The sequence below is a fragment of the Neomonachus schauinslandi genome, chromosome 4 (genome assembly GCF_002201575.2).
Source record: "Neomonachus schauinslandi chromosome 4, ASM220157v2, whole genome shotgun sequence".
Classification (NCBI taxonomy): Eukaryota; Metazoa; Chordata; class Mammalia; order Carnivora; family Phocidae; genus Neomonachus; species Neomonachus schauinslandi.
In genome coordinates, this window is record NC_058406.1 from 33013925 (window position 1) to 33038774 (window position 24850).

The window sequence follows — 24850 nt, forward strand, 5'->3', positions numbered from 1 at the left end:
GGGATAGACTAGAGGAGCTACTCCATCCAGCTATGAAAAAACCCAGTGAACTAGCCCATCTCCCCCAAATAGCGAACCTCTCTATTAACAGGAATACTAGTGTGCACCAGATTTGGTGCATCAATCAAACATCACCCCTTTGCCTTTGGCAGAAATTAGATCAACTGAGAGCTCACATACCCCTGGTCTCATCCTAATCTGAAGCTCCAATTGTCATTCACATGTCTCCGGTTAATACAAATGCAGTAATGAATAAAAAATCTTTCAGAAGCTCATTGGTGGTTTCTTCCTTTTCTTTTGAAGACGAGACATTTTCCTCAGTTGTACTTTTTTTTTTTTAAAGATTTTATTTATTTATTTGACACAGAGAGAGAGAGAGGGAGAGAGCAAGCACAAGCAGGGAGCGCGACAGGCAGGGGAGAAGCAAGCTCCCCACTGAGCAAGGAGCCCGACATGGGGCTCTATCCCAGGACCTTGGGATCATGACCTGAGCCAAAGGCAGCCATTTAACCAACTGAGCCACCCAGGTGCCCTTCAGTTGTACTTCTAAAGACCTTTTCAACAGAATGATTGAGGTGGAGGGTCCTTAGACTGGGGATGCCTACCTGCTGGTCCCTTACAACTTTCTGCTTAGGGTGGGATTGACTCTGATGGCTTGTGGCCCCAAAAAGTCAAGATCCTCTCACAGGATTTCACAAAGTAGGGAAGGAAGGTGCTTCTCTGCAGAACCCTGCTTCAGGTTCCAGGTTCCAGTAATTGAGAGTCACCAAGTAACAAAGAATTCAAGAAAAGAAGGCAATCAGCATGGCTGAAGGAACAGGGAAACTAAGAAAAATTCAGAGCCTGGTTATAGAAACATGTGGTCTGGCTTAATATATCCACCAAGGGGTGGGGGCTTTGGGGATGGCAAGGAGTTAAGAAGAAAGAGTCGGGGTGTCCGACTCTTGATTTCAATTCAGGTCTTGATCTCAGGGTCTTGAGATCCAGCCCTGCGTCAGGCTCTGCACCGGGCGTGGGGCCTGCTTGAGATTCTCTCTCTCTCTCTCTCCCTCTGCCCCTTCCCGCCACTCTCCTGTGTGGGCCCGCTCTCTCTCTCAATCTCAAAAAAAAGGAAGAAGAAAGGTTTCATTGCAGAGGACATAGGTGGGAGCTAGAAAAGAAATGCCCTGGTAGCCAGGGAAACATCCCCACTGAAAGGCTGCAGTTCCCAAATATAATTTTATTCCCTTACTTTCTTATTCTTGACTTTTCCCCCCTTGTTCTCTATAGATGGAAGCAGAACTGGAGCGTTTCCATAAGCAGAACATGCAGCTGGAGCTGAACATCACGGAACTGTGGCAGAAACTACGAGCCACTGATCAGGAGATGCACAGAGAGAGACAGAAGGTGTGAGGATTTCAGAGTCTGGCAGATCTTGGATTCAGGATCCGGCACCTGTCGGCCGCGGGTAGCTGGCTTCCAAGAGACAGCGCCAGCACATTGCTAAGATACATTCCCATTTTAACTCACTCTCCACTTGCTCACAGCCCTGCCTGGTTTCATGCCCATGCAAATGTACGTGACTGCCTCCATCTGAGACTGAGGACTTTGGGTAAAGTGCTCTAGGGGATGGGAGGCCAATTTCATAAGAATGCTTGCAGCATTGGCTTGTTTGGCCTGGGAAGGAATATGCTCAGAGAGGTCATTTATAGGCAGTGGCAAAAGGTTTTGACTATCAGAAACAAAGCAAAAACATACTGAAGAAAAGAGAGCCTTCAAAATTGTTTATTCCAGTCTCTGTAGGTAATTAAGTAAGGCCAGAGACATTAGAAGGTTAAGGCACCCAGAGCCAAGTAGCATACTCAGAACCAGCACTGGGAACTAGGTCTTCTGGTCCCAGGCCAGGACTTGGTTGCACCCCCACCCCCTAGCACAGGGCCCCCCATGTTTGGTGAATTGGATTGATTTTTTTCCATCCCCCACATTAAGCGTTGACTCCGCACTAGGTCAGAACAGAAGCTGCAGAGCCACCAACGTGAACTGACGCAGATCCTGCCCTTCACAGATGGAATGGGTGGCTAGGTGATTTGTGGTGCGTGCACAGCAATCCTAAAGCAAGATGAAAGGTTATGACAGATGAACAAAGGGCTACGGGAGCAAAGAGAAAGGAGAGACCCTCCAGGTCAGGGGTACGGGAGGATGGGCATCAGAGAAAGCAGGATGGAAGAGCGAGCGTCTGGCCCAAGTGTGCGGATGAAACCAATCTGCCCAATTTGGCCACGTTTTCACTACCCACTCACAGCAGCCCTCCTGTCAGGAAGGATAAACCCTGGGTGAGCTCAGAGAGGGGACAGGGAAATGCTGGCCCAGGGACCTGCAAGAGAGAAGCGATACTATCCATCTTGGCTCAGAAAGGAACAGGGGGACCACTCGTGCTTCCTCTCATCTTTTAAGGCCTGTGGTCCTGAAAGGAATCCAGAGCCAATGGAGGAAACTTCTGGGTGGCCTTTTAAAGATGAAGCTATTTGGGCAGAAGCACATGGGTGTTAGTACCTCTCTCTGCCTCTTGGCTGTGTGCCCAGCTAGGTCTCTGTGTCCACCGTGGGCCCCAGCAGCCAACCATGAGCCCCAGAGGAAATGTCTCTCATCCTCCTGCTGCCATCTGCCTTCCAGCCCCGGAGAGCCCCTGGGGTGCCAGAACTATATGCCTGTGGTTGCAGGAGCGGGACTTGGAGGCGCTGGTCAAACGGTTTAAGACAGACCTTCACAACTGTGTGGCGTACATTCAGGAACCCCGGCTCCTGAAGGAGAAGGTCCGAGCTCTCTTTGAGAAGTACGTGCAGCGGGCAGACATGGTGAGCCCTGCTCCCCTTTCCCCGCACTCACCTGCTCTCCCAGGTCCCCCTCCCTCACTGAGAAGCCCTTTCTGCCCCATCAGGTGGAGATTGCAGGGCTGAACACGGACCTGCAGCAGGAGTATGCCCGTCAGCGGGAGCACCTGGAGAGAAACCTGGCCACTCTCAAGAAGAAGGTGGTCAAGGACAGTGAGCTGCACCGCACTGATTATGTCCGCATCATGCAGGTACCTGCACACTCCTCAAATGTCTGGGGGGCCACTAGCTTTCTCTACAGCTTTCTCTTTGACTCCTCTCCTCTGCCTTCCCTGAGCTTGACCCATGGCCCAGAGCCCCTCCAAGTTTTTCTAGGTGTGCCCTTGCCCACCCCTGCCCCGCCAGTGCCCATTCGTTTCTACCCCCACCCCTAACTCCACAGGCACCCTTTCTTTTTTTCCTCTGGCCCTCCACCCACGTGATTCTAGCTCTCCTGAGTCACTCTCTCCTCTTTTCTGCGGTTTCCCACTCTTATTTCACCTGACTTTGTTTTGCTGCTTTTCAGTCTGCTACTTGAATCATGGGATCCCTGGTATCCAGTTCCCTCTGAACACACCCGTCTCCACCCGCCTCATCTGCCTTTTCTGGTGCCTCAGGTCCCTTCCCTTATCTCTCGGGTCCAGAGCCAACCACACCCACAATAGTGTTGGCCTTACTCTGATTTAATGAGCTGTCCACATCCACCTCCTAGGATCCTTCATCGGGCTGTGCGGAAAGCGCTGACCCCATTATGGCCGCCCCCACTTGCGCACATTATCAGGACTGCCAGTCAGGATTCTACTGCCAGATTTCTGTTTGAGTATCAGTATCATCTGAGGCAATTAATGTGATTTAATATCAAAAGAGAACATCAGAATCACATTTATAAGGCACATACCTTTTTGTGTTTATATTTCTTTAATGCCATAATTAAAATACTGGAATGAGGATGGGCTGCAGTTGGATTGAAACAAACCAGTTCCCGACTCAGCCAGTCCCTACCTGGGCGAGCAGAGTGCACCGCGATTCAGGCCAGACCCAGGCAGGGCGGGTCTCGTGCCATCCTACAGCCAGCCCCTGCCTCAAACCACTGCCCTTCTCCTGGGCCACAAAAGCAGTCAGAAGCCCAGAGAGAGGCGTGCATTCCATTGGTGGGACCCTTTAGTCACCAGCAGTGGGGACACAGAGCCACAGCTAAGGATCTCAGGACGCCCAGGCACAGAGAGCCCACCGGGCTTCTGGAATGCAGTGTGCTGGGCAGGGGGACCAGGACGACTATGGAAGCAGTTGGCAGCTGGTGACGTTGCTGAGCCTTCATCTGAGCCCTGCCACCAGAGCACAGGCCTGAAGTGTCCTCCAGGGGGGGGGTCCCTCTCTCCATGCCCAGCAGATTTGGGTAAAGCAATTGTCAGTCCTCGGAGAAGAAGGAAAAGGAAAGGAAAGCCCACAGGCTAGTCCGCCGGTACATCCGCATGAGGCCCCTCAGGGCAGGCGTAGGTCTTCTTTTACTCTCGGGGACCCCAGAGGGCACATGCCCACTTCTGCTGGGCAGGGTGAGAGGGTGGAGGGAGCAAGGAGACACAAGCAGGGCTCCTGCCAAGCCCTGCCCCTCCCTGATGCCTGGCAGAGGGAACCGTCAACCAGGGGGAGCCCCGGAAAGTGCCTTCTTGAGCAGCTTTTCTTGAGCAGCAAACCTGTGTGCTGTGGAACACTGCAGATCCATAGGTGTTTCCCCAGACAACCGCAAGGAGCCAGAGGGGGGCCAGGAGGCAGGGTTCTGGGGTCCTACCCTTTACCCAGGGAGACTCCTTGCTTATAGTAGCAGGCTCGGTGTCAGACTTTGTTTGGAAGAAAGGAAAGGAGGGAGGGAGAGGGAACGAAAAGAAAGGAAGCAAGAGAAAAAGGAAGAAAGAAAGAAAAACTTCCAAAGCCACTGTTCTCAATTATAAAAATGGTTTCCTTCTTTGATCTTCAGCTGAAGGAGAAGGGCCAGGCCAGGTGTCAGAGCAGCAGAAACGAGAGTAGGCACAGTCTGTCTAAACCCAGGTTATGCTGCCCCAGCCACTCTCACTGGGAGACCTGGGGGAACCTCCTTCGCTTCTCCAAGGGCCTCCTTTCCTATCCGTAAGATGGGGAAGAAAGTACCCACTTCAGCGAGTTACCATGGGGATTGAATGAAATGAGTAACACGAAGCACGAGGCACTGGCTGGGACGGAGCAGGTGCTCCCAAATGCCCTCTCCCTTCCGGTCCTCCCACCGAAAGACCTACTTGAGAACCAAGGCGGAAGTCAGTGGGAGAACCTGGAAGGCCATCCCAGCAAGGACCAGGGCTGCCTGTGGACTGGGGACGTGGGAGCGGGGATGGCCCAAAGGCTCCCAGACTTCCCAGCGGGTGGCCAGCGCCCGCCCCCCCCCACCCCACTTTGCTCTGCGTAGTTAAGAAGCTGCTTCTGCCGGCACCAAGGCCCTGACACTTCAGTCCAAAAAGGCAAGGAAGGCCAGGGCAGAACCCCAGAAAATGAGGTCACTGTCTCATTTATATGTTCAGACAGGAGCACAGGGCCTCCGCACTCGCTCTCCAGCATGCCTGCAGATAGGAAGGCCAGAATCTCTTTGAATACAAACAATGAGGACACACGTTTTATTCAGGACACAATTTGGAGGGCTTCTTACAAGCCAAGCTCCGTGCCAGGCCATGGAAGATTCCGAGATGAATGTGATAGTACGCCTACCCTCAACAGTTCCTGGTAGGAAACTTAAACCAGATACAGACCACCCCTGCTCAGTACAGTCTATCCAGGGCCATGGGCCCGTGGGAGAGGCAGGGAAGAGGCACTCGAGCTGGGCCTTGAAGGGAGTAGAGGCAGTCAGGGAGCAAGTAGAGGAAGAGACTTCCGGGCAGAGAGAACACCTGAGAACGGGCAGGCAGGGAAGAGTGAGGCGTCTGGAGTGTTTGGGGACCCCGGAGTCCACAGACTTGCTTTATCGCAGAATTCCAGGGGCAAGGAGAACAAAGCCGGCTGGAAAGTAAGCAGCTTAGAGTCACTTGCCAGAGCTTTCCTGGTCACACCAAGAAACATAACGTTTCTCTTAGAAGCAGGTGCCACCCAAGGTTGAAGCAGGTAGGGGTGTTCTCTGTTTTGAAACGATCCTCTCTGTTGGCAGGGTGGGAAGGCAGGTGGTGGGAAACCCCATGAAAAGACGGCTGCCCCTTGAGGGGAGACGAGAAGGCCTTGGAAGGGGCTAGGTTGTGGCATCAAAGGACAATTCAGAGTAGAAATGAGGAAACGTCAGGTCAGATGTGAGAGGCAGGTTGAAAGAGGACCAGAGAGATGCCTCTTCTGTGCAGTTAGGCAGGTGATGATCCCACCAACGGTGGGTTCCAGAAAGACGCCACCGATGCAGCCTTCCAAGTTCACGGAATAAACATGCTGCCTGCATTTTCCACGCTGCCAGGCACCGCAGTATTCTTAAAGGTGTCAACATAGGGAAGGCCAGTAGGGGGTGCTATAGGCATTCCCTTCCTTCTCCCGTCTGGGCTGAAGGCTCTGTCAGGGTCCGTTCCCGCGTCTCCACCCAAGGCAGTCCTGGACAGCTCAGTGTAGCCCCTTTGTTTAGAAGGTTTTCTATAGAAATGGACTTTAGCGTTCCCCCAGCCGGTCATACATATCTCAGGACCTGACACTTGATGGACCCCAGGTCACATTCTTCCTGCCGCAGAGGAGCTGCTGGAGGACTTGGGGGGGGGGGGGGGGCTTTTGTAGGTGGTGCCGACCGAGGAGGGACCAGGAACAAAAGACTCAGCAAACCTGTCGCATCCACATTGTAAGCTCACACAGCTACCCAAAAGCATATACAGTTGACCTCAGTGTGACCTCTGGACTCCTCAGAACACAGACCGTGCCAGAAAGCACTGTTTAAGGAGCCAAACTTGTACTTTTGGGGGGATTCCATGGCCGTCCACATACTATGTGAGGTGTTGGAATGGAGTGACATCAATGAGAGGTGGAAAGTAGAGTCTGGGAGGCAACAGTCCTAGAGGCAGACACAACTAGATTCAAGTCCCAGCTCTGCCACGATGCGCTGCCTTGGCCTCAGTGTGCTCATATGGAAATGAGTCTAATAATACCTTCTTATGTCATAAGGTTGTCGTGGGGATTAAATGAGTTATTGTACGCAAAATGTTTGATGTGATGCAGGGATCCAATCAGTGCTTGAAATTATGATTACTCTTGTCGTCGTCATCATCATCAAGCATTTAGTGCCTCAAATCCTGTTTGCTCCCCCTTAGTTCCAGGCCTGAAACACTCTTCCCTGCCCCCCACCTCCCCAGGGAGCCTTTCTCACACTGGGTGAGCATGCCTCTTCAGACTCTCATGGCATCTCTAAGCACTGGATCCAAGCTGGGCCTCCCATGTCCACCACAATGACCAGTGCACAGTAGGCTTTCAGGAACAGGTTCTTAGGTGATTTTTATGCATGAGTGAGTGAATGAATGAATGAATGAATGAACAAATGAATGAACAGAACCAGGAACCGGGCCGCATTAAGTCATGGGTCTCAATCACACTCTAATAGGGACTGAGTCACGTCCTGGAGGCCCATTTAGGTGGCAGTCATCATGGAGGTGTCCGAAGCAGGCAGTGGGGTTAGAAACAAGCATTCACACCAAAAAGTACCAGGAGCCAGAAGCCCCAATCATGGTAGCAGAGTTGTCGAGGATGGAGGGCTGGGGAAACACTAGGGCAAGGGCTCTACCTGGGGCCATTACGGTAGTAGAGGGGAGAGATGATAAGAGCTGGCTATGACACTGACTTGAGGGGCGCCTGGGTGGCTCAGTCATTAAGCGTCTGCCTTCGGCTCAGGTCATGATCCCAGGGGCCTGGGATCGAGCCCCGCATCGGGCTCCCTGCTCAGCGGGGAGTCTACTTCTCCCTCTCCCACTCCCCCGCTTGTGTTCCCTCTCTCGCTGTGTCTCTCTCTGTCAAATAAATAAATAAAATCTTTTTAAAAAAATAAAAAAAATAAGAGCTGGCTACGAATCACAGCAGGAAGGGTGAACACGAGATCTGGTGAAGGCACAAAATTGATAGGACTTAGTGACAGAATGGCTGGAGATGACCAAGCTGTACTTCAAGATATAGCTGGAGAGGACTGGTCAAATGGTACCTTCAGCCGTCTCTAATCTTCATTCTGATTATTGTTACTTTACTGAACAAGGCAAGCAAAGGGAAGCTAAGTGATGCCCATGAAGAGGGGGAGTGGAGAGAACCCCTGAGGTGGAGCAGGTTTGCCTGAGTTCCCTGCGGCCCTCCTAAATCTCCCTGCTGTCTGGTCTCCCCTGCCCGACCTTTACGCTCTGGTTTGTAATTTTCTTGTTAGTAAGAATCTCTTCTTCAGCTTGATATCTGCTGCATTAGTTATTCATTTGTTACCCACTCCATAAGTATTTATTGGGCGCCTCTTACATGCAAGGCAGAGTCCGAGGTCTTAGAACCAAATACAAACATACTTAATTGAGTACGTCACGTTAGAAAGTCAGCGTGGAGAGGTTCCAGGGGAGGAAACTGGCAGCGAGTTTTGCTGGAGAGCATCTGGAAAGGAAATGTGGGCGTTTCATCACTAAGGCCTGGGTTACTTAAAGAGTAAAAGATCAGATGGAGAAATCTGCTGACTTTATAGGAAAAAAAAAAGCACAAAGCCCAGCCTGAAAACAAGGGATCAGCAATAATTGGGCATTTCATCCAAGAGAATTTTTTTTAATGAGGAATACTGAAATTAAGTGGTATACTGAAAATCTGAAGGTACATACATCTGATATGCTCAGATAAAGAGGCTCCAGAGGGAAAGAATACGTTAGGGTGTCTCCAGTTTGGGCACTGCTCCCACGTGGGCTCTGCAGGCATATGCCCCTAGCAGAGAAGCGGTTGTCATGGCTCATGGACAATAGTGCTTGGGATCACCCTGTTCTCTGGGCTGACTCCATGCTTCCCACTATGGAGAGTGTCCCAAGTGGTGGTAGTCCCTGGTCTGTTTTATGTAGATTTGGCCTGCATTTGCCTTTTTTGGCACCCTGACCCTCAAGGGCTTTGCTACCCACCAATGGTCTGGCCCTCAGGCTTGTGGCAGCATCTCTTAGGAGCTAGTTCAAAATGTAGAATCTCAGGACCAGCCCCAGGCCGACTGAGTCAGAAGCCACATTTAACAGGATCCTTTGTGCTGTCACATGAGAAGCAGTGCTGTGGACAAGCCAAGTACGGAATAGCCAGTCCTTTTCTGGACCCATGGGAATGGGGACACCTCCGTGGAGCCACCCTCAGTGCCCTCAGGCTGAGTGTGAAAAGGAAAGCAGAGATTTGAGGTGTGGGAAGGGAAGAGAGAAGCAACTGCTTGGTTCCAGGTGCAGAGCTCCCACCACGGGACCCCCAGCAGGCTCCTCATCCTCGCTCCTCTGGGTCTGCCTCTTACTTTGTGTCTGGGGATATAGAACAGCTGCATGTCCCCCACACACCAGCCATGTCCTATTTCTGTGTCTTTCACTTGCTGTTCCAGTTGTGTGTGACCCCCTTTACCCTCTCCTTGGTAACTCCTTGCTGCCTCAGCCCAGGGAGCAGTTCCTAGGAATCCACCCTGGTCATTCAGGCAGGGCTAAGTACTTTTCCTCTGTGCCCCACCCCTCCATTGTTCCCTTGATCCCAGTGCTCATCCCCCTTGGCCACTGGTGACATTACCTGTCTCTGCAACATCCTGTGGTCGGAGTTTCTTGGTCAGTTTCAGAGCTGCTTCAAGGTCATAGACTTGGGAGTGGGTGAACTTCACATCCCTGCTGAGCTCATTTATCTCCTTGATCAGGGAGACATTTTCCTGTAGAGGAGAGGTGGCAAGGTGGCCACCACGCTTGGCTATACCCAGATCCCCCACTAAACCCAAAACTCTTCAAGATCAGAGGCCAGGTCTTACTTTCTATGTACCCCAGGATCAGCACAGTGCCTGGTCCATAGTAAGTACTCAAGTAAATATTGGAATGGGTGAATGGGTGGATGGATGGATGGATGGATATTTGTCAAACACAAAAAGAGAAGTGAACTGTCAATGGATAGAGCAAATGTTCATTATTCATTTATTTTCTATGCTCCTCACTAAACAGTATGCTGCTGAGGGCAGAAACCATTTCTTATTTCTGTCTGTATCCCAGGGACATAGCAGATACCACATAAATGTAGGTTCAACAAATGAATGGGGAAAAATGAATAAAGTATAGCATAGTACTTAAGAGCTCAGAGCTCTGGAGCCAGACTGTCAGAGTTAGAATCCTGACTTTGCCGATTCCTATCCATGTAATTTGGGCAAGTTACATAACCTCTCTATGCCTCAGTTTCCTCTTCTATAAAATTTTGATTATAATAGAATTTCCTCATAGGGTTATTATGATACTCCAATGCATTCAATTCATATAAAGTGCTTAGAAAAGCATTGTTGTTGATGCTGGAAAGGGTCTGGATGCTTGGGAATGGTATACTCTATCTGTATCTTATGTTGCCAGAGTCCACCTGAAGGTAAGTCAGCTGGTACCTCAAGAGGTTTATCCATGGGCTAGGATAAGGACTTGTACCCAGTAGAGGAATCTGGGTCCAGGCCCAACCCTGTCTGTTCCACACAACCTCAGCCCCAGGCCAGGACAGGCCCTGTGCCCACTGATCACTCATCCATCCATACTCATTCTCTCTTCTCCTTTACAGGAAAATGTCTCCCTGATCAAGGAGATTAACGAGCTCCGCAGGGAGCTGAAGTTCACCCGCTCCCAAGTCTATGACCTTGAAGCAGCTCTGAAACTGACGAAGAAACTCCGACCACAAGATGTTGCAGAGACAGGTAATGTCACCAGTGGCCAAGGGGGATGAGCATTGGGATCAAGGGACCAATGGCAGCCACAAGGAGGTCTCCCTTTGGCTTCCAAGGCTGCCTTTCCCCAGAGTCAGACCACATCTACCCCATGGCCTTCCGGGAACCTCTCCATGCTGTACACCTGCTATCCAAAGGATCTGTGAGGCACTTGCCACATTCAAACATGTGTGGGACCAAAATCCTTGGGGTTAGCTATAGTTTTAGAATTCAGAATCTTTCCGATTTTAGAAAGAGCGTACTATATACTGCATATTACATAACATCCCTAGGGGAGTCTGAGGCAGGGCCCTGAAATCAAACACATTCGTATTTCTTTAGTGAAACATGAATATTCACACTGAACTTCATAAATTTTAAAATGCTTTACATTTTTAGAGCTCTTGGCACTTTAGGATTGAGGATAAGGGATTGTGGGCCTGTGCAATTAAAATAAAGACAAAAAGAAAGATTAGAAATATTCAAATGGAAAGGAGGAAAGAATGACATTAGAAATATTAAATTATATCCTAAAGTTCCTCTGAATTTCTGACGGCCAAGGCAAAAAGAGAAACAGAGAAATATGATAGTTTAAATAGTCCTCATTTATGGCAAAAGGAAGGTTTAGAGTTTTTTTTCCTGGGGAAACAAACCTTTCCTTGGCACTAAATTTTGTAATAAACTTAACACACAGATCCTTATGAAAGGGATGTTGAATAACACAGTGGACAGCCTTTAACTGTATGTCTTCAGACAATTAAAAAACATGCATCAGGTATCCATTTCTTATCTGGACAGTCAATAAAGACAGAGAGTATAAGGCATTTCCATGGAAAATTAAGTCAGTGTGATTCAAGTGTATTGTTTTCTGGTGGTTTATGCTCAGGAATAGAGCTTAGAAGCCTCGATGAATGGGAACCTGCCATGGCCATAGATTGAGGCTTTCCAATATCAGTCATCTCATGTACTATGGTCACGTGAGAGGTTATCACTGGGAGAAGGTGACTGAAGTATACACAGGAACTCTCTACTATTTTCGTAATTTTGGGGACTCTTAACCTATTACAAAATTATATGTATAATTGTGTTGTCTTATCTGCCCTTTTTATTAGCGTCGAGGAGAAGTTGAGACAAGAGTAGACTCTCTGAGTAGTACCTGAAGTGACAATATTAGGTCTAAAGAACTGACACAAGAGCACAGTATGTGTTACGAAGATTGAGATGCTTGACCTCTTGGAGATGAGGTGGAAGCATAGATGTGCCTGCGAACAATCGCAAAGCCTCTCTTTAAAAAATATTTCAAATATGCCCAAATGTCCTAGCAAATAATCAACTGAGACCTCCTCAGGATACTGTCTGATATAGCCAATTTCTTCTTATTACTATTGTTGAAATTTTCAGACATATACAAAAAATGAGAGAAAAGCCTAAGGAATTCCCATGAATCCATTCCCCGACTTCAACAAGTATCGGTTCCTGTCACTCTTGCTTCATTGGTATCCACAGTCCCCAGTTATTTCCTCTCTCATCACAGTGGATTATTTTGAAACAAACCCAACATCGGATCATTTGTGTGCTATAGTTTTACTCAAGGAAGATTTCATTTGTAACAGTTGAAGACAGGGATTACCAACTGTCTGCTTTGATCATGAAGAACCTAAGTCTGACTTCTAATTTTGAACATGGGGCCACCAAGACAAGTTAGCTCAAAATATATAACCTCAAGTTTTGTAAGATTGACCAATTCAGTTGGTTTTTATCTGGGGGCCTGCCTGGATGGTTCAGTCAGTTAAGTGTCCAACTCTTGATTTCAGCTCAGGTCTTGATCTCAGAGTCATGAGATAGAGCCCTGTGTTGGGCTCCATGCTCAGCAGGGAGTCTGCTTGAGATTCTGTTCCCTCTGCCCCCCACCGCCCTGCAAAATAAATAAATAAATAAATAAATACTTTTTTTTTTTTAAAGAATTCTTTATCCAAACAGGACAGGTTGCCATCCCCAAACCACCATTTTAGTTTTAGCAGCATTTGTGTTAAGTTTTCATTCACATAACAATTAACTAGCAGGTCTAATAGACACCTGTATGTTTTTCAATTATTAAAACCATATAATTAGACTTCTAAATAAAGATGGCTAATTAGAAACCTACTAAAATGGCGTAAATAAACCATATGATCAAAGGAAACACAAAAGGAAAGAGATACAAAATTTTGAAAGCTGGAAAATGGATAGATGAGTGGTAAATGACTTCATAGACTCCTAAGCCAGAAGTAGGAACCTAGAAGAAACTTAATGTACATCACAAAACCTCCCCAAGGCTCAGGAATTAGCAGAAGCAGATATCTCAGGAAGTAGGGATGAAGGTGGGGCTGAAAACAAGGAAAAGTCTTTAAGAAGCTGTTAGATCTACCTAGTATCCAATACAATGGCTAAAAATAGATGGATCAGGTCCATCATCATGAAATTCCTAAAGACCAGAAAACAAAGGAAAAATCCTTCAAATTTCTATAGAGGATAGGGGGAGGTTTCATGCAAAATATCAGAAATCCCAATTGCAGGATACAAAATCAACAGACAAAAATTAGTTGCATTTTTATACACTAACAATGAACAATCCAAAAATGAAATTAAGAAAACAATTGCATTTATAAAAACATCAAAAACAACAAATGCTCAGGAATAAACTTCACCAAGCTGGCAAAAGACTTGTACGTTAAAAACTACAAAACATTGCTGAAAAAAATTAAGACACCAATAAATAGAAAAATATCTTATGTTTGGAAGACTTAATACTGTTAAGATGTCAATACTACCCAAAGCAATCTACTAATAGTACAATCCCTGTCAAAATCTCAATGATTTCTTTTGTAGAAATAGAAAATCCATTCCAAAATTCATATGGAATCTCAAGGTATCTCAAACAGCCAAATCAATCTTGGAAAAGAAGAACAAAATTGGAGGTCTCACACTTCCTGATTTCAAAACTTACTGCAAAGCTATAGTAATCAAAACAGTGTGGTACTGGCATAAAGACAGACATACAGACCAATGGAATAGAGTAAAGAGCCCAGAAATAAACCTTCACATATATGGTCAAATGATTTTCAACATGGGTGCCAAGACCACTCAATGGGGAAAGGACAATCTTTTCAGCAAATGGTGCTGGGAAAACAGGATACCCACATGCAAAAGAATGAAGTTGGACCCTTAACCTTACATCATATACAAAAATTAACTCAAAATGGACCAAGGACCTAAAATTTCAGAGCTAAAACTATAAAACGCAAAGAAGAAATATAGGAGAAAAGCTTTATGACATTGGATATGGCAATAATTTCCTAGATATAACATCAAAAGCACAGGCAACAAAAGGAAAAATAAATAAACTGGACTACATCAAAATTTAAAACTTTCATGCATCAAAGAACACTTTCAGCAAGAGTGAAAAAACAATCCATACAATAGGAGAAAAATATTTGCAAGTCATATATCTGATAAAGACTGAGACCCAGAATAAATAAAAAACTCCTACAACTCAACAACAACCAAAAAAAATTTTTGATGAGCAAAAGGCTTGCACAGACATTTATCCAAAGAAATTACAAAAATGTCTAATAAGCATATGAAAAGATGCTCAACAGAAATCATTAGAAATATGCAATTTTTGTTTGTTTTGAGAGAGAGAGAATGCACATGCAGGTGCACACATGTGTACAAGCGGAGGGGGAGGAGCAGAGGGAAAAGGGAGAGAATCTTAAGTAGGCTCCATGCCCAGCACAGAGTCCAGCACAGGGCTTGATCTCATGACCCTGAGATCATGACCTGGAGCTGAAATCAAGTCAGATGCTTAACTGACTGCCAGGTGCCCCAGAAATATGCAAATTGAAACCACAGTGAGATACTACTTCATGTCCATTATGATCACTATTATCAAACAACAAAACAAACAAACAAACAAAAACCCTGCAAGTGTTGGTAAGGATGTAGACAGGGAGGGAAGGAAGGAAGAAGGAAGAAATGGAGTTAGATCAATATAGAATGAATTGGGAAACTATAAGCTAACTAGAGAGGGAAACTTACCTTACAGAGGGAGATAGGTGAGATAAGTATCTGTCAGTCTTGGCTCTGGATGAAGGAAAGAAAAAACAAGAGAAAAGATCTCTCCCTGAGAACTCCTAACCAAAAGTCCCACTCAGGCAGGTTTAAGTCCAGAATTTACACTTAATTTGTGGCTCAAAGCAATGTTGGCTGAAGATTTAGTTTAACTGGTAGTGTCTCCAGGTCCCAAGCAGAACCAAATACAAATTTTCTATGGAAGAATACATTTTAAAACCAGTTGTCAAAAAATTCCTATAGATAACATTCTAAGGAACATGAACCCACAATCAAAAATCACTAAATACAGGAGGAAATAAATCACCATGAGTGAAAAACAACAAAAGTATCAAACTACAGAATAAAATCAACAAAGACTGTGGATAATAGAATTATGAAAATAAAAATATTTAATATATTTAAAGAAATAGAAATTTGAAAATAAGACAAAATAAGAGTTTCCCAAAATTGGCTAGGTAGATTAGAAAAAAGAACCAAAAATACTCCTAGAAATGAAAACTATAGGTTGCAATTAGACTCAATGGACAGACTGAACAATGGGTTAGAGGTATCTGAAAGGAGACTTCGTGAACTAAAAGAATGAAGAAATTACCCAGACTGTAGCCTGGTGGGACAAAGGTATAATAAAAGACAAATGAGACGGGTTGGGATAACCCAACTTATGTCAGTTTGAGAAAGAGAATGAGGAGAGGCGACATTATGATAAAGAATAGCTGGAAGTTTTTCAGAATTGATGAAAGATGCCAATCATCAGGTCCAGGAAGCCCAGTGGATCTCAAGCTGGATAAATAAAAAGAAATCTATATCTAAACTGCAGAAAACCAAAGACAGAGATGTTAAAAGCAGCCAGAGAACAGATAGATTGCATATAAAGGAATAACAACTCAACAGATACCTGACTTCCCCAGAGCAACAGTATAAACCATGTAGAAATTGTGAAATAGTGTCTTCAAAGTGCTAAGAGGTAATAACTGTCCCCTGGAGTTATGTAACTGGTGAAACACAAGAAAAAAATTTTTTTTACAAACAACTGAGAGAATTTGTCACCAACAAAACCTCATTAAAGGAACTTTTAAAGAATATATGTCAGGAAGAAAAATTACTCCAGAGGGAAGTCTGACAACTGTATAAAACAATACTAACAATGTCTAAATTGTGGATTAAAATACCAAGACAGAAATAAAACACTGAGCATTTAACCAGGGGAATCAAAGCTAAAGCATTCTAAGTCTTGTATTGTTTTGCAAGAGGGTAAAGATATTGATTTACTTTGGACTCTAAGTTAAATATACTTCTTAAACTTTTTAGGATAACTATTAAGAAAGAAAGAGTGTATATACCTTCCAAACCAGTAAAGGGGAAAACCCCCTAAATTTTAAAAAGGCCAAAAAAGAAAAGGAAAAAGTGACATCAACATAAAATGCAAATAAAACAGTAGAAATAAATGCAAATGTATTAGTAGTCACATTCTTATTTCCCATCATGTAAAATCAGAACTTAATCTCCCAAAGGAAGCTTGCAGGCAGGATGCGGAGAGGAGACTGCCCAGCTCTGGTAGAAGGCAGGATCAAAGCAGAGCACGGACCAAGAGGACACGGGGAATATGAGGAGCAAGATGGGGACAGGGGCCATGAGGAGAGCATTGACATGGCCCAACCATGGAGGAAAAGGACAGGAGGGTTTACACACCACAGCGCATGGAAGAAGACCATCAAAGGGGGACTCTGTAAGACTGAACCAAACAAACTGATGAGCAGGCAGGTCATTATCAAAGGGATGAGAAAGAATTGGGGCAGTGAAGAGAAGAAACAGGAAAAGCCCAGCCCATGCCCTCAAGATGTTCACAGACCAAGGAAGGAGACAGAGAGGAAAACAAGGGCCAAAGCCCCACATTCAGCCCACTGGACCATCTTCCATGTGAACTGGTCTCAGGAGGCACAGTTGCACTCCTGGGAACATTCATGGACAGTGTCACCCAGGCCAGGGATGTTTCAGGAGACAACTGCTTCTGGAGGCCAGCCACCAGCCAGCAGCTGTGTCAACCCTGAGCTGTCTCATAGCTCTGCAGTGTCTGATTTCCCCATCCCTTGCCTGTTAGGATACTCCTCATCCAGTACATCCCAGTGCCCAACCTCTGAGGTCCATTGACCTCACTCAGTGATTGCAGAGCCTGGAGGAGCTTAAAGCTACAATCCGCATCAAGATCCTTATGGCACCTGGTGAAGCACTGGGACAAAGAGAGGATGGTATGGCTAGTGGTAGGGCAGAGTAAGAAAAATTCCAAGTGCTGGACTATTTCTAGGCTCAGTCTAGTCCGTACCTCCAGGACTGTGGCCTCACAAACACAGGTTGGATCTCTCTGGGCAGCAAGACAATAATTGAGTAAGTGTAAAAGCCAATGGAGAGGGCAAAGATCAGTCCAAAGACTACGCTGGTAACCAGGAAAGAGGAAGAGGCTAAGGGAGCAGGTGGAGAGGCAAACAGAAACTAGGCAGAGGCAAGTGTTACAGGTGGATGGGCTTGTAGGCTTGGGTGTGCTGTACCTTCCCAGGGGTGCTGCTCTCCCCAGGGCCAGGCCACAGCTTGACCAAAAGGATGGTTATCAGGGGCAACCAGTAGCAGCAGGAGGATGAGGAGTCAAGAGCTAGAAAAAGAAGAAATAATAAAAGATCAAGAGCCTAGAAATTGCCAAAAAGAAGAAGAGTTGAGAAGCAAAGGCAAGAAGAGAAGGGTCTAGACTTCTCTTAGGAAGAGTGGGATGAGTCAAGCACTCTTAATGCTGGCCCCATCTTCAGACCAATTAGAAGCCCAAGGCAAGGCTGGCCACTGGGCTTTGCTGACACTTGCTCCTTGCAATACTCTCTTCTTTGGCTTCCAACATGTATTCTTCTCTAGAGTTAACTTCTGATGTACAGGAAAGAGGTTGGCAGTGGGTAGGAAAGAGACCGCTCTTCTACTGAGAGAAGCTTGACTGGGAGTTGGAGACACACATTGTCAGCGAAGTAGGTGTCAGTGTCATCTGTGAAGAGTGGAGAAGAGGATGGATTTGGCAATAATTTCTTGGATGTGACACCAAAAACACAGGCCACAAAAGAAAAAATAGACTACATAAAAACTGAAAACTCACATGCATCAAAGGACACAATCAACAGAGTAAAAGGGCAGCCTGTGGGATGGGAGAAAATATTTGCAAATCATGTATGTGATAAGGAGTTAGGGTCCAGAATATGTAATTAACACCTGCAGCTCAACAGTAATAACAAAACAACCAGATAGAAACATGGGCAAAGGACTTGAATAGACGTTTCTCCAAAGAAAATATACAAATGGCCAACAGGCACATGAAAAGATGCTCAACATCATCCATCATCAGGGAAATGAAATCAAAACCACGATGAGATGCCACCTCACATACGTTAGGATGGCTGCTCTCAAAACAAACCAACAGAGAAGTGTTGGCGAGGATCTGGAGAAATTGAAACCTTAGTGCACCATTGGTGGGCATGTAAAATGGTGCAGCCACACTACATGGCAGTTTCTCAAACATTGAAAATAGAATTATCATATGATCTAGAAACCACTCCTAGGTATATACCCAAAAGAACTGAAAGCAGGGTCTCAAAGAGTTATTTGTACCTCTATGTTGATAGCAACATTATTCACAGTAGCCAAAAGGCAGAAGCAACCCAACGTCTATCACTGGATGAAGGGATAAACAAAACTAGTATGTACATGCAATAAAATATTCTTCAGCCTTAAAGAGAAAGGATTTTGACACATGTTGCAACACAGAGGAACCCTGAGGACATCATGCTAAGTGAAATAAGCCAGACACACAAAAAAGAAAAATACTGTGTGATACTACTTATCTGAAGTTCCTAGAGCATCATGTTCTTAGAGACAGAAAGCAGAATGATGGCGTGAGTGTTCTTGCAAGAGTTCTGGGGAATGATTGCACAACAATGTAAATGCACTTAATGCTACTAAACTCTGTACTTAAAAGGGGTAAGTGTTATGTTTGACCATAATTTTCTTTAAAGAGTTGGAGTGAGGAGTTAGAGTACAGGCCAAAGTTCAGAAGCGCAGCCGGAGTGGGGGAATGAGAGTTTGCTAACCACAGGCAGGAAGTTCGTCTGGGGCTGGAAACTGAGAATTTGAATCGCATAGGTAGCACACAACAGGCCAGGTGTGAATGGAGAAACTGGGTGGTTGGATAATCTCAGGTTCGGGCTGTGCGGGGCACATGGGGCCAGAGGACAAGGCATCTAGAATGTCAAGGGTGCTGTCAAGAAAATGGCAGAAGAAACCCACGGTGGGTCTAACTGGACAGAAAAGGGAGTGGATCTAAAAGGAACCCCTTTGGTAGGTAAAAAATGGAATAGTCCAGATAGAAGAGATATACACTCAGTCAAAGAACAGAAATCTTGAAGGCAGTGAGAGAGGTGGTAATCGGAGGATGGGCTACTACAGTAGAGATTTAAAGGTGTGGGGTCCTGGGCCTGCTGAGGGAGGGGAAGCCACAGAGCAGGTGCCCACATGACATGGAGGCCAAGGACATAAATGCTGAGAGTTCAGTCTGTGGGGCCAGGGAACAGGATGAGCCATGGACCCTCGTGGATACCAGCATTGTGTGGGGTGATGGCAGCACCCGAGATAGGAGGGTGGAGTCGGGGCAAAGTCTTCAAGGAGCATGAATGAGTGGCCAGCCCAGGAGGGGTAAAGAGGGGTCTGCCTCCTGGAACAGGGGTCTTATGTGTGGAGGAGGACTGGGGGATTTGGAAGCCAACCTAGGTCAGCAGGAGAGCGCCACCCTGCTTGGGGAATGGGGCACAGGGGGAATGAGCAGAGTCCGCTGGAGGGGCCTGGGGCAGGCAGACATGGGGGCGGGGCTCAGGAGACAGTGGAAGGGCCTGTCTCTATCCCTAGCGTCTGGGATTGAGTGTCTGTCCCTCAGTAAGTGCTCAATAAATCAGAGGACAGAAGGGAAGAAGAGGGATAAGCTGGTTTCAAAAAAGCTTCGCAGCAGTCCAGTAACAGGCCCACAGTAGACCTGCTCTGTGCCTTTCAGTGTCCAGCGAGGACATGTCCGGCATCGCACCCACCATGAGACTGAATGAGCAAGAAGAAACCGGGAGAATCATCGAAATGCAACGCCTAGAAATCCAGCGCCTCAGAGACCAGATCCAAGAGCAAGAGCAGGTGCCGGGCTTCCACCCCGTTGGTGGAATTCGGCTTCCTTCCCTTGTCCAGTCAGAAGTGGACTATGAGGTGCAGATCAACTGATCCCCTCTGGTAAGCCATGTGCAGGTGCCCCTGTGCCTCTGCCCCTAGGCCAACTCTGTGCTGTCCCTGCAGGCCCTGTGGCACTGGCCCCGCCAACCTCTTCTTCTTGCCCCAGGGAACTTGAGACATGGGCAGAATAAAGACGTTTGCCCACAACCGTGTCCAACTCTCTGTTTAGCCAGGGAGTCCGGGAGGGGTAGGGAAAGAGGACACCCTGAGGACTGGGGGGCTCCAGTTCGTCCAAAGTCGTTGCTGCTTGTCGCTGTCCAGGCACAGGGCTGCCTGTCACTGTGGAGACCACACGGTGGACTTGGGCCCGGCTTCCTGCTGCCTCCTACTCTCTCTGGGCCCCTAGGGTGTCCCTGTCACAGTGACCAGCTCATCCCCCTCAGACCAGTGTGTGCCCAGCATGTCCTCTGCCCTCTAGGTGAGCAGGCCTGGGGAGGAGGAAAAAATTCAGGCCCCTCTGATTGATTCCACCACAGAGACAACAACCCATGACATCATCATGCCCGGCAGGTGGGATGGAACAGACTTCATTCCAAGCTAGCATCTTGGGCTTCACCTTTGCAGAAGAAACTGACTTGAAATGGGGTCAGGGAGGTCAGCGGAGCCAGATGCTTTAGGGTCTTGAAGGCACATTACAGAGATGACACTGTCCAGAGGCCAGCACAAAGCCCCGAGAGTCCCTGCTCTCCGCTCCCAGGCTCTTGCCACACTGGCTTCCTTTCAATTCCTCCAAAAAGTCAAGTTCTTCCCTGCCTCCGGGTCATTCCACATACTTATCTTCTCTGCCTGAAATGCTCTTGTCCCCACACCTCACTCAGTGAACTTCATCCTTCAGATGGTAGTTGAAATGCCGCTTTCTCAGAAAGACAGTCCCTGATCCCTCCCTCCCCCATCTAGATTACACGCGCCATATTGTTTTCCTTCATAACCCTCACTATAACATATCCATTTGATGGTGTGATGCTGCCTCTCCCACTGGGTTCTCAGTTCTGTGGGTGCAAGGTCCGTGTCTGTTTTTAAAGTCCCTTGCATGTTCAGGTGGAGCATTGATGGAGGGACCCGAGAGTGGAGGGCGGGGGGCTGTGGGAAGGATGCTGTGGCCAACCATGAGTAAGAGGACAGCTTCCGCGACCCAGATGGTGGCAGTGGAGATGCAGGGATGTGAATTCTTCTGACTTTGGGACCGAAGGAGTTAGCCCAGCACAGGGAGAGGGCCTCGGGAAGAAGGCACGCACAGAGCAAATGGGGCTCTTGAGCAAACTGGGGCTCTTCTGTGGCCAGAAGGATATTCACCGGGGCTAGGATGCAGCAACATTCAAGCGACAGGGTTTTCAACCTAAAAGTGCCCTAGAATCAAATACCTCACATTTTACCTACAAGATGGGCCACAGGTTACAGGTGAGGAAATCAAAACCCAGAAGGGTGAAATCGTTAGCACAGGCTCGTCTTGGCGGGGCCAAGATTGCAGCCCTGGGGCTGCCAGTGGTGTCCATGTTCCAGCCCTGGGCCAGGTGGTGGAGGTGATAGGAGTATGAATAGTCTCAACCAGAAGGAGAGGGAGCTGACAACCCCCAAGCTAGGCTCCCCTCAGCTGCTGGCTGGCTGTAGTCCAGCTGCTGGGAGGGAAGCGGAAGCAGAAGCCCCAGCCGAGGGAGAGCGTGGCACTTGGGCCAGCAAGGAACAGGGTGTTTGCTCAGCTGCCCAGGGGGGCAGGGGGACGGCCTCTGGCTGGCACACCTGGAGCCGGAAGTCTTGCTGTTTTGTGCAGGGCTCTGCCTCTCAACGATCAATGCTGTGGCTAGACTGGCCCTTGTGGTTCTGATTATGATTCTGAGACGTTCTGCAGCAACCACCATCAGGAAACTTCGAAAGAAAGGTTTATTACTTATGGGACCTGGAAATTACACTTGGGCCACACAGCAAGGCCAGGGGAGGCAGCAGGAAGAGAGGGAGGGAGAGAAAGCAATCTCACAGGCCTGGGGTTCTGCCCTATTGGGGTCAAGTGTGGAGGCCTGTGGTCTCTGGGCTCACTATTTAAAATTTAAGAGTGGGAATTTAAAGGGTAGGAAGGGGGAGAGGGCCTCAAGGGGTCAGTTACTGAAATCAACCAAGATCTCTGCAACAGAGAAGCCTCGGTGGCTGGCAATGGGTTTTTTGAGATAGTCCTCTTTGAAGCAGAGGTCAGGCACTTGCATTACAAAAAGAAAAGTCACTGTCGGGGCTCAGCAACGCCACTTCACCACTCCATTTTTCTCTGGGGTTCCTACAACCAGCTGTTGGGTGGCATTGACTGGGTGGTTGATACATAGGAGACCTCGCTTCCGCTTTGCCTATCCTGACTCCATGGGGAGCTTCTCACCCCACTGGGGAACCTCCCCCTTCACAACCTCCCTCTTCACTGGCCTACAGCCTGTTGACCACCCCCCCACCATTGACAGAGTGAGCCTGGCAGTCACCTCCTCCTGCAGCACCCAAGTGGCTAGGCATTTGGCATACGGACTCCACTCTCGTTCTTCTGGTTGTGGTCCATTATTAAGCTCCGGGGACTCATTCATTTATGGTGGGACAGCTGGTGCTCTGGGAGACTGCCCTCTCTCTGGGCCTTCGGACATCCATTGGCTCCCTTGCCCTTCGTCTAGAGTCTTAGCATCAGCTACGGCCAGACAGTGTGAGCTGCCTAGCGGAGTCTCCTCTGCCATCCTATTCCCCTGCGCTGAAGACCCTGCCCCACAGGAGATGTAGCATTCACATCTACCTTTCCCCACTGCTTTTTACACAAAGCATGACCAGCCGTTACCAAACAGCTGCTCCTAGGAAGTGCCTGAGGGGCCCTGGTGGGCCTGGGAATATCCGCGTGTCCAGGGAGAACTCCCTTGCAATCACTGCTCTGGATTCGGAGTGAGAGGTTAGAGAGAAGGATGTCAGGCCCAGGAGTGGGGTCCATTCTTCCTGAGCTCTGTTGGGATAAGCTCCCCTAGACCATTGGAGGTTCAAGGGCCTGCTTATGCTTTGAGCTGAGCTGGACGGGAGAGCAGACTTGCAAGGAAGTAACCCTGCTGTGTGCCAGGCAGTGGGAAGAACTAACATTCCCCATCACCTACGATGACCAATCATGCACGAGAATTGGTATTTATTGGTCATGTAGTGTGTGTCACATGGTGGGATTTGGCAGGGGTGGCAGGTGTCGACTAGGACTCACCTAGCACCTCCTCTGTGTACCGAAGCAGTAAATATATTAAAATTGGGACTATGAGAGTCTAATTCTGAGCAGAAGAACTATGGATGCCTTTCTTTGGCTCCAAGTAACACAACCCAACTCTAGCCAGTTTAAGCCAAAAGGGGAAGTTTATCATCTGGCGGGGCCGGGGGGTGGGGGTGAGGGGTGGGGGGCTGGTCTCAGGAATCTCGGGGCAGAGATAGAACCAGGCCTCAAGAGAAACTTGAACCAGCGGCTGGCTGAAACCACCCCTCCCTCTCTTGTCCCCGTGCCTCTCTGCAGACCAGTTTCCGTGCCCAGCTCAGCTGGCAGAATGTGGCTCAGCGTCTCGTTAGTCCCCGCTCCAAAGCTGAAATGGAATCTCTAGTCCGATTTTAAAATGCCAAAAGAGAAGTATTTTTGGCCTCACTTGAGTCTGGGGCTCGTCTCTAGCCATAGCCGGGCAGATGGGTCACAGGACGTGATCCTGGTTGCTGGGGTTCATCCCTGGGGTGAAGGCGGTCATTGTGAGCAGGGCAGACACTCCCAAAGATGTCCCTCTGAGGGAACTGTCACTCATGGAGCACGGGGGTCGGGCCGGGGGGAGGGGGTGGTGACGGGCGGTGGCTTGAGCTGCAAACCGCTTTATGCCTCTTGCCCTCCATGCTGCCCTTCAGGAGGGCGGGGACAGCACCTCTTCTGCTCATCACCATGTCTGCAGCACCTGACACAGCAGCTGGTGGGAACACAGAGAAAGGAAACGATAAATGTTTGCTGGAATTAATCAAGAATATAATTATAGTATTTAATCACACACACACAAAACTATTTAGACTAAGTACTGTTGTCCCCATTTTACAAATGGAGGACCTAAAACACATAGAGTTTAAGCAGTTTTTCTCTGGTTACACAGCTGGAGCTGGGGGTTGACACTTCAAGGTCAATCTAGCTCCCAAACCAGTGGGCTTTCCACCATTCATTCAACATGCGTTCACCCCGCACCTATTTTACACCAAGCCGATTTTAGGAGCTGGGGAGACACCATAAATCACACTCAAATCCCTTCCGTCATGAAGCTTACATTTTAGGAGAGTAGGGAGACAATATTCCAGACAGATAAGAAAAATATATAGCATGCTGAGCCGTGATAATTGCTACAGAGAAGCATAAGAGAATAAGGGAATAAAATAGGGCAGGGGGACAGGAAGTATGGGGAAGGTTGTGATTTCAGGGTGGCCGGGAAGGCCTTCTTGCTGAGAAGGTGATGTTTGAGCACACACCTGACAGAGGTGCAAGAGGGAGTCATGTGGGAGAAAAGCATTCCAGGCAGAGGGAACGGCCCATGCAAAGGCTCTGAGCAAGAGCAAGCCAGGGAGGGTAACTGCGATGAAATCAGAGAGGGCCTTAGAGATCCAGGAGGACTTCGGCTGTTTGCAGAAGGTAGGCCAGTGGAGACACGTAGCACGGCTCTGCCTTAGGACCGGGTCATCCCAGCTACCAGGGTGACAGTAGGCTGCG

General features: G+C 47.9%; 1 protein-coding gene across 1 annotated transcript in view; it reads left to right on the top strand.

Moving 5' to 3' along the window:
* Positions 1-20229, top strand: part of CFAP57 (cilia and flagella associated protein 57) — a 65815-nt gene extending 45586 nt beyond the window's left edge. The window contains exons 18-22 of the mRNA XM_021683798.1: positions 1270-1386; positions 2700-2834; positions 2918-3061; positions 10590-10722; positions 19913-20229. Of these exons, the coding sequence (XP_021539473.1) occupies positions 1270-1386; positions 2700-2834; positions 2918-3061; positions 10590-10722; positions 19913-20127 (744 nt within the window). The 3' untranslated portion in view covers positions 20128-20229. The remainder of the gene's footprint in view (positions 1-1269; positions 1387-2699; positions 2835-2917; positions 3062-10589; positions 10723-19912) is intronic.
* Positions 20230-24850: the final 4621 nt, after the last annotated feature.